The sequence below is a fragment of the Larus michahellis genome, chromosome Z (genome assembly GCF_964199755.1).
Source record: "Larus michahellis chromosome Z, bLarMic1.1, whole genome shotgun sequence".
NCBI classification, from domain to species: Eukaryota; Metazoa; Chordata; class Aves; order Charadriiformes; family Laridae; genus Larus; species Larus michahellis.
Window position 1 is genome coordinate 19,815,413 of NC_133930.1, and position 15,056 is coordinate 19,830,468.

The window sequence follows — 15,056 nt, forward strand, 5'->3', positions numbered from 1 at the left end:
GATGATGGAGACCATTTGGGATCCAGCATCTGTTATTAGGTCACTGGGTTCCCACATACTGTTGCAGCTCAAACTGCCTCTAGTTTTCACATGAAGCTGTTGTTGGCAAAAACTTCCCAGAGATAACGGCTCCGTCTGGACCCACACTGACCCACCTAGCTCTGCCAAATGAATCTCAGAATACATTCTCCTACACAACTTCCTGACTTGACAGTCTGCAAGCAGATTTTTTTCTGTGGTTTCACTCATTCCATATACCAATGAGTCAGAAACTAGAAGAAACCATAAGTCTAACCTGGTAGTAGGCTGAAAATCCAGGCTTTAAACTGGTCACCCTGGACACAATGGCTTTTTTACAGGTACAGAGCAGCATAACATCCAGTTAAAAAAGCAGCAGTGATCTCTATGATGTAAGAATGATAAGTGACATAGACCACTGCTCATTTAAGTAAGTAAATAACAAAGTATTCAACATTCCCTAAAGTTACTCAAAACCCACACATTTCTATCATATTATCATTCTTTTAGAACTTGTTCGGTAAGTGTTTTATGAAACAGAATTTATTGATTCTTCTCCTTACTCTGCAGACAAACAGATCTCCTTTCTCAGTGGCAGGTGCCACAGTGATATGCATTAGGCACTGCACTTGCTCCTGTTTTAATGCCAGATGTTCACACACAGCAAGCAACAGGAGACCAGTTCAAGTCCAGATTTTGCACAAGAGGACACTGACAATTCTATCATGGTATCAAAGTGTAGATTCACTCTAGTTTGCCATAAAAGGCTTTAAAGCAGGGACTAGCTTAATGAAGCTGCTATCAATTATGGAAGTATATAAGATATGCTATCCCAGACTCATTCCTTTTACTTAGAAAACCTTTAAAAGCTTGACTGCCACATGCATGGAAGGTGAACACTGCTCCTGCAAGGAACCTAGTAAAGACAATATTAAGTAACTGTAAATGCTGGGGAATAAAGGTTATTTATGTCCCCCCAGAAAGACATGAGGCCAAATTATGTACCAAGTAAGTATTTCCTCTCCCCAAGTTAAGAGTTAGGTTCTGCTCTCACATGCTGTCCCACAAACCAAAAGACAAACTAAGGAGAAATGCTTCAAATTCCCAGATACGTGCTTTCTTGGAATATTCATTTTGAACAGTTCATGTGGCATGATATTCTTTCATGTTTCTTTAGCTTTTTTAAATTCAAGGTATGTATTTTCAATTTGGAATTTTAAGCTTTTCTGCTTCTATCTTTCCTTCTGAATCAAATAATGCATTTTCTTCCATATACTCCTGTATCAAGAAAACAAGAAAGCAGCCAGATAAAATCCTGTTATCGGAGTAATGAAGCCCCCATAATATGAAGACATTAAAGTCACAACACTGTTAAGAGATGAACTTTCAAAAAAAGTTCAGCAGCACCTACAGCTTACCATTTTGTCAAAAAACTTTCTTCACATTGAATATAAAGCCTGAGCTGTCAGGTGCTTCCATGTACTGCCCTCACTATGAGGTGGGACATGCAGCCCAATTAAAAATTGCAGGGTTTTTTCTCCCGATACCAGCAAAGTCATGCAGTCAGAACTCAGATACCACAGTTCGCACTGAGACTTGTGGAATTCTCATGTCACCAAAGGTGTAAAGCATCTAAAACATTTGAAAATGCTGGTGAACCCCCTCGTGTTCATTTTTAATCCATCATGTGCAAGCACACAGAACCGAAAAAAGCTGCAGTTTAGCTTGTTTGTAATTCAGCAATTCTGCTTTAAGTAACTGAAGCTGCAGAAGTATTTCACCACTCTGCCTAGGATTTTGCAAAGTGGCTTTATTTAAGCCACACACTTCAAGCATCTCTCATTTCACAGTTGCACTGCTTTTGCTGTCTGTGGCAGAGATCATTTTCCCTTTGATTCCCCAAAAACATTCCCTCATTTTTGAAATGCATAACCTGACACAGTACACGTGTTCAGCAAGTAACACTTAAGAGTATGCTTTCCACAGTATGCACACATAGCAGTCTCTCCAGAAACCAGCATGCTAGTGTCTGGTTATGATTAATACTGGCCTGTGAGTAATGCCACATGTTAACAATTCTGTCCTGCTCATGACTCCAGTCCGCGGCTGGAGTAAGTGTGCAAGGAGCAGATGGAGCCAGCATCAGAGTTCAGTTAAAGAACAGGTTATCAAGTGCCGCGGTTTTGGTTTAAAGCCAGTGGCAGCACTCTGCCTTGCCACACAGGCAAGGAGCAGGGGGAGTGTTAGAAAGCAGTTTTCCTTACCTTCCTGCAGTAGCTGCCTGTTTGAAGACATCTGTACTTTTTTTTTTATTTTTTTGTAATAAAAAGATCACAATCAATGCAAAGATTGGTATGCAGTAATGCTGTGTTAACGAGCAAGGTAAAAACATCCGGCCCAAGAGTCATTAACCTTCTTCAGATGTCCCCATGAAGGTCTCCCAACAGTTTCTGGATGAATAATCTTATTACAGGACAGAAGAAAGTAGAAGTCTAATCTCCACAAAGCCTCTTACTTGTACTGGGCAATAGATCAGCCAGAGACAAGACAAGAAACTGGGGTGCAGGAACAGATGAAAAATGCCTTCTCCTCCAGCCAGGATTGTCTACTCATTGGCAAGTTTACTGAATAACAAGTTGATCTCCAATAAAACACTAACTCTTAACCTGACATTTGTTAAAGACATCTGTACCCTTCTAGCTTGAGGGAGCTAAGTAAAACCATGCTGTCTTGCATTGTTACTACAGAACTGAATGAACAGGAGGACAGTTTCTGTAGCAGCATGCTGAAAGTCCGCAAGTTTTATTTCATTGCTGAACCAGGACTGACACAAGCTTACACAACAATTTACGCATCTCAAAGTGGTATACAGAGGATGGATTTGACCACCTCTTCTCACCTGTCCCCCATGCAGAAGGTTGCCAAGAGTGAAGCTCTCACACACACAAAGCCCCAAGACAGGCAATGTTCACAGTTGAGGAACTCTCCACACAAGTTCCTTTGCATGGATTCAAAAAGCCATGCCACAGGCAACTACAGAAAGCAACTACAGAAACCACATGAAGTTAGGATCTTCATAATAAAGAATTCTTTGCTTCCTTGCCAAATGCTGCATTTTTTTCATATCCTAGTAGGTTACACAAACAAGGTCCGAAGTCCACGCTGCTCAGCACATATTCTATTGTACTGTGTTCAACTAGAGATGGCCTCTCAGTACTGCAGCAAGTGGGAAGGTCTGGGGGTGGGCAGCAGCCAGGGAAGACAGAGGTTTTAATTAACAGATGCAAGGTTTGAAAATAGCAACTCCTTTCTCTCAGTCTGTACAGCTGAGAAGTCCTCCAGACCACCACCATTTCCCCAGGCTGCAGCCAGCAGGACTCTCCTTACACATACATGTGACAGAGGTCAGACAGATTCAGATCCCTGCCAAACGACTGTAATCCAGTCAGTATTAAGTTATAAGCCATACATATTGCCACACACCTAGCAAGTTTTTTCTTGTCTCTAAGTTTTGTGCTGCTGAGCAGCAGCAGTATCACATTCTCACGTTGCTCAACAAAATCATGCACGGAGAAGTTGGATCAGAAGGGTATGGCTGAACCCCGTGGAGCAAATCAGTATTAGGATGCTATATAATAGTAATTACTCCACCATACGATGGAAACAGTGGTTTCTATTTTTGGAATCGTATCACAAGTGGACCTATGTAATTTTGGAAACTACTAGTCATAATGAGCAAATAAAGACACATTAAAAAAAAAAACAGCTGACAGACAGGAAGTTGCACTATATTCTAGTCAAATCCAGGACATAATACTTTTATGAATTCTTTATATTTACGTTAGATAAAGTAGATAAAGATAGGTAAGAGAGGGGAGAGGAACTAAACAGGTTTAGCCATAAACAAGCTGCAATGATAGTTCCAAACTGAATATTGAGCTTCTGAAAAAGCTTTATTTTAAAATAAAGTTAAAAAGATAATGTTATAAAATTAAAGTCATACTGAAGAGCCACTCCTTTCTGTATAGTTTGAATAATGTGTCCACTCACTGTGGCTGTTACACTATTGCCAAGAGACAGGAAGAAAACTAAAATGCGATCAAGATGAGAATGCAAATTGAATCCGAGTTCTGTGAAGATCCCAGCATGTATGTATTATGTTAGCAATTTATATCCAGGACTAGAGCCTAATTGTAGTACTACATTAACAACAAAGTTGCACAAAATTGTTTAGTACTTTCTGTGTTACAAATTAGCAGGGAGAGAACAACCAAACCCGTCTTTCAGCGTTACAAAGCTTATCCCAGGAGTGACTAGGATAATTTTCCCTAGCTGACTTGGAACAGCTTGAACTGAAATACAGTAGGCTCCAACTGAAGCATTAGTGAATTGATCTTATTAGTATTTACTTCCACAGACAGCTCTGTCCCCTAACTTCCCTCACTCTCTCTCCCTGCCTCTACAAGACAGGAGAAAATTAAAAGGAATTTAAAAATTCACGTTTATCTGCTGTTTTATGCTTATGGTCCCACCCACATTTGATCAGGGTTTAACTTTACCGTTTTGTTTTTTAAACGGGCTTTGCATGTTCCATTAAGACAGACATGTCTTATTATATATTTTTATATGGCTTACAATACTTTCAATATAACTAAATCTACATAGCAGCATATTTTCCAAACCCACTTGTCACCAGGTTCACAAAAGCCAATTACCATATTAAGTGTTTTTAGGCACTTGAACATAATTCTACTTCTTGTCCCAGTAAGAGTGGTGTTCCCTTACAACCTAATGAGAAATCTTCAATTATCTCAGACAAGCATCCTACAAAAGCACTGTCCCTTGCACAATGCAGCTAAGTAAATATTTCCATTTTTGTATGGGGTAACTAACAGACTTTTTGTTGCTATTCAGATGGAAAGAGCATACTTACTGCTAGGAAGAGCATGCAGTACATGGAGAATGAAGAATGGCCAGAGTAAAATGATAGTCTGGAAGAGAAGAAAATCAGACATCTCATTATTTTTCTCGGTCTACAATGATACTAGTCTATCTTACACAAGCAAACTAGTAAAATGCAAACATCTCCATACTTTCTTTTCAAGGAGACTATCCAGGCTGACAACAGCTTTTGACAAACAGCACAGACTTGATGCTCAGCAGCTATCCTATTCCAGCATTAAGTTAATCTCCACATCAGGTAGAAACTACCAGTCCTTTGATTGAAGTTCAAACAGCAAGTGAACGCATCCTCAAAGATTGAAATAAAGCGTCCTTTAAAGCAGTATATTTATTTCATCTTCTTGATAAATACCAGAAAACTATTATCATTTTTTTCTAAATTACTTATCTGATAGTCACAGTATGTGTATGAGAAAAATTAACACATTAATCACCCCAAACCAATTAGTTGCATTTCATCACCATCAAGACACAGTAGTTAACAATGCAAATCTAGATGTTTATACCATGTATACATATGTATACCTTCGTTAAGTGTACTGATTCATAAAGACCACGATCATCTATCATTGAAGTGCAGAGGGAAATGCAGGAAGGCAGTTCATTAGCCAGCCAACCGCAAAAGACGACACCTCATCTAATATTTGTTGAAATAGCTTCATACTTGGCTCTCTCATTTAAACAGTGTCAACTTTGCCTTCAACTCATGAAGGCTTCTATAGCAGGGCCAGACTGAAGGGGACTGGACAGTCGATGCTGACAGTTCAGTGTGCCTTTGGCAAGGTCCTCCCCTGCACAGGTGGCTTCTTCGAGGAGCTGAGTACCACAGCTGGAAAATAAATCCCACCCACATCTTCATCAAGAGGAGAGAGCAAAATGGAAAGACATTTCTAATTCTGTCTTAAGCAGAGATATGAAAGAAACTGTACTGACACTCTTTTTTCTATTTTAAACGCAGAGCCTTGTAATGGTGCTGCTTCACAGGTCTCAGACAGGCTTCTGTGCAATTTAGCTACGTAACTAACACAGCCCTCCACACACAAACAAGGCCAACAATAAAGTTTCATAGCTCTCCAGACTGCCCTCCGTATCCAGCAGGTCCCTGTTTTGGTGCCTCAGCCAGGCAGAGAGCCTGAGGCCAGGGAAATTCCTGGTCAAGGGAAACATTTCCACTCTTCAGAGAGTAACGAAGGCAGCTCTGATACATTGTAAGATAACTGGGTTAATCATTCACTACTCAAATACCACAAAGAAGGCAATAAAACAATCTTGTGCATAAGCGGAACTGCAAAACTTCCTGCATTAATTCGCATATATAAAATTACAAAACTGCATCAGGTACTAGGAAAAAAAAACCCCACATAAAATTTCCTCCATAGGTTTTAGAATTCTTGGTTTATAGTTGATTCAAAGCACTGCAAATAGCTTTCAGTTTCAAAGGTACTAGTTAAGCAATTTTGAAAAGAATAAGATGACTGTGTGTGTGTGACTATATTATATATAAATACATATATATGCATACATATATATACACACAGAGATATTTTTCAATTTGGTTCTTAAAAAATGTATTGATAATGTGTTATCTTCAGATATTTACAATTCAAAAACATTAAGATTACATTTTAGCTAGACATCCCTTCTCCACTTTAGTACTTTTTAACTCTTCATCAGTTAAATTCTCTGGGCTAGAGTCCACTACGAAAGCCAATACAATAAGGATATTGAAGACCTCTGTCTTTCAGACAAACATGCCATCTGAGCCACATGTAGTATTTTATCCACTCACTTTGGAGCTATTCCTGTTGTCCATAAGATGATGTTTCCTACAGTTTCTGAAGGCAACCTGTTGCCAACTGAAGGAATTCAGAAGGCTATTAAGCAAGAGAAGGAATAAATACAATTCTTCAAGTTTATTTTGGAATTCCTATACCATTTTAAAGGTGTTTTTGACTACTGGCATTCTTGGTTTTAGGAATGCATTAGCCCAATGTAACGTTAAGAATGCCTTGTTCTAAGTTCAATGCATTCTCATCAGGCATAGATAAGCATGCTGTGCATGACTGAAAATGTTGTGCTGAGCACATAAAGTATTGCCAGAAATATAACTGGGACACAGTATTGATCCAACTTGTACATTGTGCAATCCCAGTGAAATTTCTTTGGCAATACCGCTGTCTCTAGAGTTCTTCGTAATAAACAGACATTTTTTTAAAAAATAAATCTTAAAATCATTTCAAACACTAAGCTTGACAATGGAAAAGTTTCCCAATGATTCCTCAGCATGCAAACAAATCTTCCCAAAGCCAGGAGAACATCCTGTCTATCAAACCAACCTAGCAGCTGCCTAGGCTTCTTTGTGATCATACTGGAAGTGCTGGCTTGCCACGAGGCAGCATTTCAAAAACAAATTTTTACTTAAAAAAACCCAAACCAGTATTTACTAGTCCAAGGAATGCATAAGTATTAGAAAAAGATGAACTTATAAATAAAATGGTATAGACAGCTCTCAAAAGCTCTACCCTTTGATAATGAAGGAAAGGCTAAATTATCCCAGTAGAAATTTGCAAGTCAGATTTCAGGACATCTGTTTCAAATGAATACTGGAACAGCATCCAGTGAAAGTGTAGCATCACGAAATAGAGTTGGTAAGTACAAAGTCTTCTTTTGATTCTTTCTAAAATGTCAGAGTGAGACATCAAAAGAACAGCTTTGCAGAGATTCATGCCTTTTACTCCATCAATACTTACCTTCTTCACATCACTTCCGATGTGAGACACAATGCTTGATTTTAACAGGAAAAAGCATAAGCTTTAGTTGTTTCCACTTACCAAATGGCAATTACTACCAAGTTGGAAGAATGCCTTAAGCAGTAATACTATACCAGTTTCAGGTCTCAATTGAGCTCTCAGTTTCCAATGTATATAGTACAGCTAGACATCCCAAAAAGGTCGTAAACCAAGGTAATTTAAGGGCTGTTTAGCTTTTTGAAATTTAGTTTTGCCCCAGATTTCACATGGTTTACAACAGAGGTAAAAGTAAAAAAAACCCCTTTCTTAAAAAGTTACAGTAAAAAGAAAAAGAAAGTTAAAAACCTTCCTTAAAAAGGTGGCCATAAGACTGATTACAATTAATGACTACAGTTTGCTATTGTAAGTCTGCATTTTTAAAGACTACCTGGAAAAATAATCAAAAGCACAAACAATTCCTACAAGAAATAATTGAACTGGACTACTCAGTACTTTTAGCCGGGATTTCTAATCCCAGATAAGCAAGTCTAAAACAGATTGCCTTGCAGGACTTGACACTGACTATTTCATTCTGTTCTATTCCTTTGCATGCACAACGGCAACTCAGCCCAGGGAGCAGAGCCCACCTGACAGAAGGTACCATTTCCTCAATTAGTGGAAAAATTAAACACAACAAACAGTAAATAAAAGGATCATTTGTCTTACACTTGCAAGATAGAGTGTATTTTAAGTAGTAAGTTCTGCTTGGCAGTATTTTGTAAAGTGCATTTATTTAATGAGTGAATTACTGAACACTGGAGCTCAGTAAACAAGCTCAGTATCTTGACTCCATATTATGTCTTTGTAAGGGCACCTAAATGTGCAGAAACATTTAAGCAAAGTGCAGGAGTCTTGACAGGGAAGTTAATAGTCTTAGTGAAATACAAGACTAGGAAATAGCTAAATACATATGGCACAGTGGAACATCAAATGGTGAGAAAGTAAGTGTTAGAAATGACAGTAGAAAGCGATAAATAAGAAGAAAGTGCATCTTGTGGTGCCATAATAAACCTAGCAGAGGCTTAATGATACGGAATTTTCCCAATATAACTATCGAATTATGGAATGATCTCTTAGAGAAAAAACAGGATCTCTTAGAGAAAAAACAGCAAAGCATATGCACATTTTCACATCAAAGCAAATAAACCTCCCCACTGGATTAGCCAACATGTCCTTTCTATCCTCAAGATCTCTGGATTCTCCAAGTCTGACTCAAAGCTTCCACTGACATTTGTGTTGCCCATTCCATTGATGTGGAGGGGGAAAGTGCCAGACAGAGCTGCAGCTCACCACGTCTGTGTCGAGTAAGCCAGAGAGCTCCACGTGCTTGTCAGGGAAACACTCTTAGAATTTGAGTGCCGTGAGGACATGGATTAGTAAAGTGGCAGTCCTATGCTTAAACTGAAGCACCGTGTTCTTTAAAGTGCATTTTCTCTGCATTCAGCAGTCAACATGTTTTCACAGCATCTGCTCTTTTCTTAAGTGCTAGACTTGCACAAGTACAACTTTCAAGATGAGATGGGGTTCAAAGGTTTGAGGACTCTGAAATTAGGTGCTTCTGCAATTATTGCAAAGAAATGTCTAGGTAAATGAACAAGGAGTTCCTCTATTTAACAATATCAGCAACTAATCAGAAACCCATTTTCAAAAGACAACATTCCCAATTTCTCCACTTTCTTCCTTCTCTCCCAGTAGTTAAACCCAGACATAAGTACAAAGCCTTACACGTACAGAAACATAAAAGCTTCCAGAGTCTTTCCAATTAAGTAACCCTCATCTGGACAGTTTTATTGATAGAGGTGTCTGACATGAGTCTTACTAATAATATTAAATGCCTTGCAGAATTCCCTAATCATATTTGGGGTGAGGGGTAGATCCACTCAGCTCCACTTTAAGTAGTGGCAGATAGTGAGAAAGCTTTGCCAATGTTGACACTTAATACACATGAGACTTTGCCATTTTTCTGCAGGCAGTTACATATTTTTCCTTTTACAGGCTATCTTACCTTATGCTTTATCTTACAGATATGACCTTATGCTTTATCTTACAGATATGAAAGTGTCCTGCTTATCCTAGTGACATAAAACAGATCTAGGAGGTTCTAGGAAGAAACAGGCAGTCTTTTTCTAATTTTTAACAACCTTCCCCATCACCACACTTTTGAAACAAGCCCCGCAGGTGGTGCAAGAAACAGGTGTATAAAGTAACCTTTTCCCAAGCTCAGGATCAACATGAAGGAAGTGTTTTTCCTCAGTTATGAGTACTACAAGGCTTGTCTTCACTGCCTTGTAGTGGCAGTGGTTGACCAGATTTTGAAGTTATTAAAAACTTCTGCTGGAATAATTTGTTGGGGTATGGGTGTGTGTGTGTGTGTGTTTCCTCCTCTCTGGGAATTAGAGAAATATCTCAGAATACATCCCAAGTATGCATATATCATGTAAATTTTATTTATTTAAACAGTAGTATTACACACTGATGGAACAATCTAATTGGGCAATGACTAGTTAGCTAGCTATTCTACATCTGTAAGCAGTGGTTTGTACCAGCAGCTACTAGAGGAATAAACTTCACTAAGAAGAACTACTCATCCCGTACGATTTTCTTTCCCCCCCCCCAAATTGAGCAACAGTCAACTCGCATCTTGGACTTCCAAATACTCCAAAGTTTTATCTATGGAGCAAGAAGTTACCAACTTCTGGCACTCATTCCAAAACACAATCATGTATGTTTTGAGCTCTCGATATTACAAAGTCCAGCCAACTGGGGTGCTGCAATGGCATTGCACATGCACATTGCAAAACCACTACAAAGCAAGTTCACTTTTGTCAAATTTGACTTTGTCACTCAATTTAATTCAACACACAAAAGGAAAGTTTAGCTTTTCCACTACATTTCTAGCTAGCCTCCTCGAAGGGGGGTGTGGTGCACTGTGGTGTTGGTGGGGTGGGTGGTAGGGCTGACACCAGGACTTTGTTTACTTCTATTTCCTAGTAATCCCCTCTCAGGAAAGAGTAAAAGTGAAAATAGCCGCAAGGGGGACGCAAACCAAACTTCTAGAGACTAATAGTTTGCTCTCACATGCATCAGATTACAGGCTTCTGTTCCATTAACCATGTCTGCACAAGTTATCCACATAATACTGTTCTGACTCACAGGAGTGTTACTATCATTTTACATAAAAGGAATGAGAACAAAAAAAGATAATCCCTGTATAATCAGGGATTTGACTGTTATTCCCTCTTGAAGAAACAGCTTTGGGCATGAAGCGCTTGGCAAGTGTGCAGAACCATTTCCCCCAACAGATTTTTGTAATCTCTGAAGGGGAAAAATGGAAGGGAGGTTGCAGGAGAACCATCGGCACTAAGGGGATTTCAGTTCCCATGGCACTGTCTGAGCAATACACAGTTATACACATGTCCGAAGTTTTATCTTTAGACTTTTCTATTAACTTGGATATAAGCTTTGCAAATCAGCAAAATTCTCTTCCACTGAGAAGCACTAATTCATATTAGGGCAAAGGGGATGCAAGATCAGAAATGTGATCCAGATTGCAGAAATGCATCTCAATTGGTTACAGCATGTTCACCTTTCAGATTTGATTCTCCCCACTGCCAGTTAATTTCTATTACAAGGGCAGCTCTTTTTGCTTCTACATCAAGTACAGCCCCATTTCATCATCCACTGTAGCTCAGAAGCTTCTAAAGTTTTCATATTTAAGGACTCTTCACTAACATTTCAGCTTTTTCCTTCCATGTAAAATTAAGTGTAGGTGCCCTGACTAAGCTGCAATTCTCAGAAGTAGTGAATAATTTCATCAGGACTGGAAGTGTTCCTAAATCAGCCACATTACACCTTGACTAACAGTAAGGACAGAAGGTTGAGAAGCAGTGTTTAAGGAAAAAGTTGCACCATTTGGATAATAGTACACATATGTGACCTTCCATGCATCCCTTTCAACTGCTTTGGTATTCAAGCTCCTCGAGATTTTTTTTTTTCATCTGTCTTTTCAGAAGTGGAAACTACTAAGTTAACCTCTGGTGGGAACTCCTGAATGTACAAATTTCAGTACTGTAGAGCACTTTACAAGTTAAAAGCTCCATAACAGAAATAATCAGAATGCTACACACAACATACCAATATGCCCCTAGCAAACACGTAGTTAATAAGTCTGGAGCAGCTTTAGGTAAATTTCTGATTCATGATGCTGTTAGAAACTGCCAGATTAAATAAGTAATCCGTTTAGTAATGCTTGAATGATTAAGTGGTGTTTGATTTTTGATAAATCTTTAAGAAGTTTCAAAACAAAACATGGGAACGTTTCACACAAGCTAAATTATTTTAATGTAAAATAATGCTTCATCCTAGAAATACTCCCATTACTGAGACAGGCCAGGGAGCAGGGAGAGGGAGAGACAGGAACAATTGCTTACTAGAGATGGGTTAACTTGCAAATGTCCAGTCTCTTGGCTTAGGTTTAAAAATTCCAAAGCAAACCAACTGCAAAAGCTATCTAATGAAACAGGTGAAAACAAAAGCATTCATTAATGTATGACGTTTGTTTTGGGTTGCTTTTTTTTAGTTTTGAAGGTGTACGTAGAACAGAGAACATGTGACTTTCAAAAGTGTGGTTGAACTTCAAAACAAAGTTACACATGTTAGCCCCACACCAATTGTCTGGCACGGATGCCTAGGTACTGGGAACTTCGAGTGATTTAACTGCACCCACCGGCATGCACGAGTACAACCTGCAAGAGAGCTCTAAGCAAAGCTAAACTAAAATTCCTGGCAAATGACTGGTAAAGGGCACCACCTTGGCCATTGCGTTGAAATAAGTTATCAAGGTCAAAACAGTCAGCTCCTGTTTTCCTAAAGACTTATTTGAAGATTACATTTTGAGTTTGCAATGGCAGATTACACACAGCTTGTTTTAAGTGCAGTCAGCACAGGAGCAATACATCGACTGAAGTAGGGAACTGCTTTTTTCTTTAGACTTCTGAGTTGTAATATGAATCTGTACATTAATAATATAATTGTTATTATGAACCTTAACAGCTGCGTTATCTGTTACCACAAACCAAACTAAGTAAGACACAGACTGAAATTAGAGAACCTGAACTATCCAAAGATAAATTCAACTTGAGAGAAAGTGCCTCACACACACACACTCGTGCGAGCTGCATAGGTCTGCTTTGGAGCCTAACAGAATTGAGACTGCACAGAGTGCCCCTCTGAAGCAGCTAGACTTGTACAACATGGCTTATTATTTTATTTACTCCTTAAGGTTCAAAGGTTTCACTTTTGTGTATGTACTTAGTGAGCTGATGAACAAACCAGAAAGGACAGCTACTTGGATCTCCCCAGATTTTCAGTGTTCTTCTGAACGCAGAACTCTGAACTTGCAGGTCCCACCCCAATATCCATACTCAAATAAAAAGTGGTACCAAAAAAAAAAAAAAAACTAGAAGTCAGTGATTGCATTATTGTGACAAACCTGCACTGCTCAGCTAAAGTGTAATAAATACTGCATCCAAGAAAAATTTGTAGTAAACTCAGAAAGCCTGAGCCCTTTAGCACACACGCAGGGCTATCACACATGGGGAATAAAATAATACTTCACACTGTACAAGGACGTGTGCTGATGGGAATTAGTTTAACCGGTGCTAAAGCAATAGGATAAATTGGCAAACTGTACTACACATTGCACCTATATTTAGCATGACAACAAGAGAAGGGCATTAGCAGCCTAAATAAACATGCTGGCATCCAGTTCATCTTCTGAATACCCATACCACCGCTTTGTTCCTCCTCCTTTGTACTACACTGTCCTGTTACGGGATACCATGGGAACAATTAATAAGAATTATTTTTTCTAATTTGATTCTAGCACTCTGAAAAATTAAACCATATCCTCAGAACTGATTCACAACATGACTCAAGCTTCAGCTACAAAAATTTTAACAGCAAATTCCTCTTAATATATACTGTAGAAGAGAACTAAGGCAAGCACTTCAAGTACATCCACTGTCAGTACTCATTTGCAGATCACCTGCACCACCTTCTATTTGCTCAGAAACAGAGGTTATGCAAGACATGGTATGTATGCACATACATAATACACACACTCTTAATTGGTTAGAAACCTGCTACCATAGCTAAACTTGTTTGCTTAAAGTGCTAATCTGTCAAAAGACTGTTTAGACCTATATTCTCACATCCTTCTCTGTAAAAGATCTGAACCCCTATTTTCTACTCACAACTTTGCAGTGTGTTAATCCAGGAAGAACATACCATGCTTACGCCTTCCCAACCACAACTGTTCCATGTCTCATAGAAAAGCACAATAATTAAGCACTTTACATCCCTGGAACAAAGAAAGCTGCTTTGTTAACCTGAAGATCATAAAACATTGCAACATGTGTGTAATACCTCAGCTTTCTCCATTTTAAAGAGCATGAAAAAGTGGGGGGGGGCAAGATGTTTGCTATATGGTTTTTGTTCTCCCTCTAATGAATACTGCCCCCTCCACTTTCAGAAACTGTCTCCTTGTACAACACTGAAACTGCTTCGTTATGGAACTAGTGGCGATATTTTAGTTTCAAAAATGTGACAGAAAGTTTTGAACTGCATTCATGAACACTTTAAGTTTTATTACTTTTTTAAAAAAAAAAAACCCAAGAACTGGACCCAGCAGTTACCCAGACTTGAAATTCAAACCAGATATTTCAGCTGCAGTCCAAAAGGACAATAAAATTTCATCACAAAGGGACACATCTGGCATTTATGAAATACAATTTGGAGAAGATCTCATATATGAACAAAACAAAAAGCTCTCGTATCTACATCTCAATAGAAATATGGAGAAATATTCTCAACAGAAACAAGCCAACAATACCTCAACAGCAGATGTTTAAAGAGACAGGAAGACTGTCTCTTTAAACTGTCTCCAAATCTGCACCTTAAATGACAGCTCAATGAATAAGCTCCAGAGTAAAAGTTAGTGAATTGAAGGTTCAAGAAATTAAACCATATGTTGACCTTTCTCCTTTTAACTCATCATAAGGTACAGCTGGAGATGCATAAAAAAAGAGATGCAAAGTCATTAGAGAAACTCAGCAAGGAGGAAGCTCACTTAAATGTTTGAGGGCCAGGGTTCAAGCCTTGCCCAAGGCTGAATATGAAGAATTGCTAACTCTTCCTCTCAGGCTTAGTAAGTGATTGTTGTACACAAAAGGGAGGGGGAGACAACCCCAAGATACATTAGAATCCACTAGTTAGACTGATTAAAAT

General features: G+C 38.7%; 1 protein-coding gene across 2 annotated transcripts in view; it reads right to left on the bottom strand.

Annotated features, from left to right (window-relative positions):
- Window positions 1-15,056, bottom strand: part of PLPP1 (phospholipid phosphatase 1) — a 67,488-nt gene that overhangs the window by 10,731 nt on the left and 41,701 nt on the right. For both annotated transcript variants that reach the window (XM_074569097.1, XM_074569096.1), the window contains exon 4: window positions 4,952-5,009. In XM_074569097.1, the coding sequence (XP_074425198.1) occupies window positions 4,952-5,009 (58 nt within the window). The remainder of the gene's footprint in view (window positions 1-4,951; window positions 5,010-15,056) is intronic.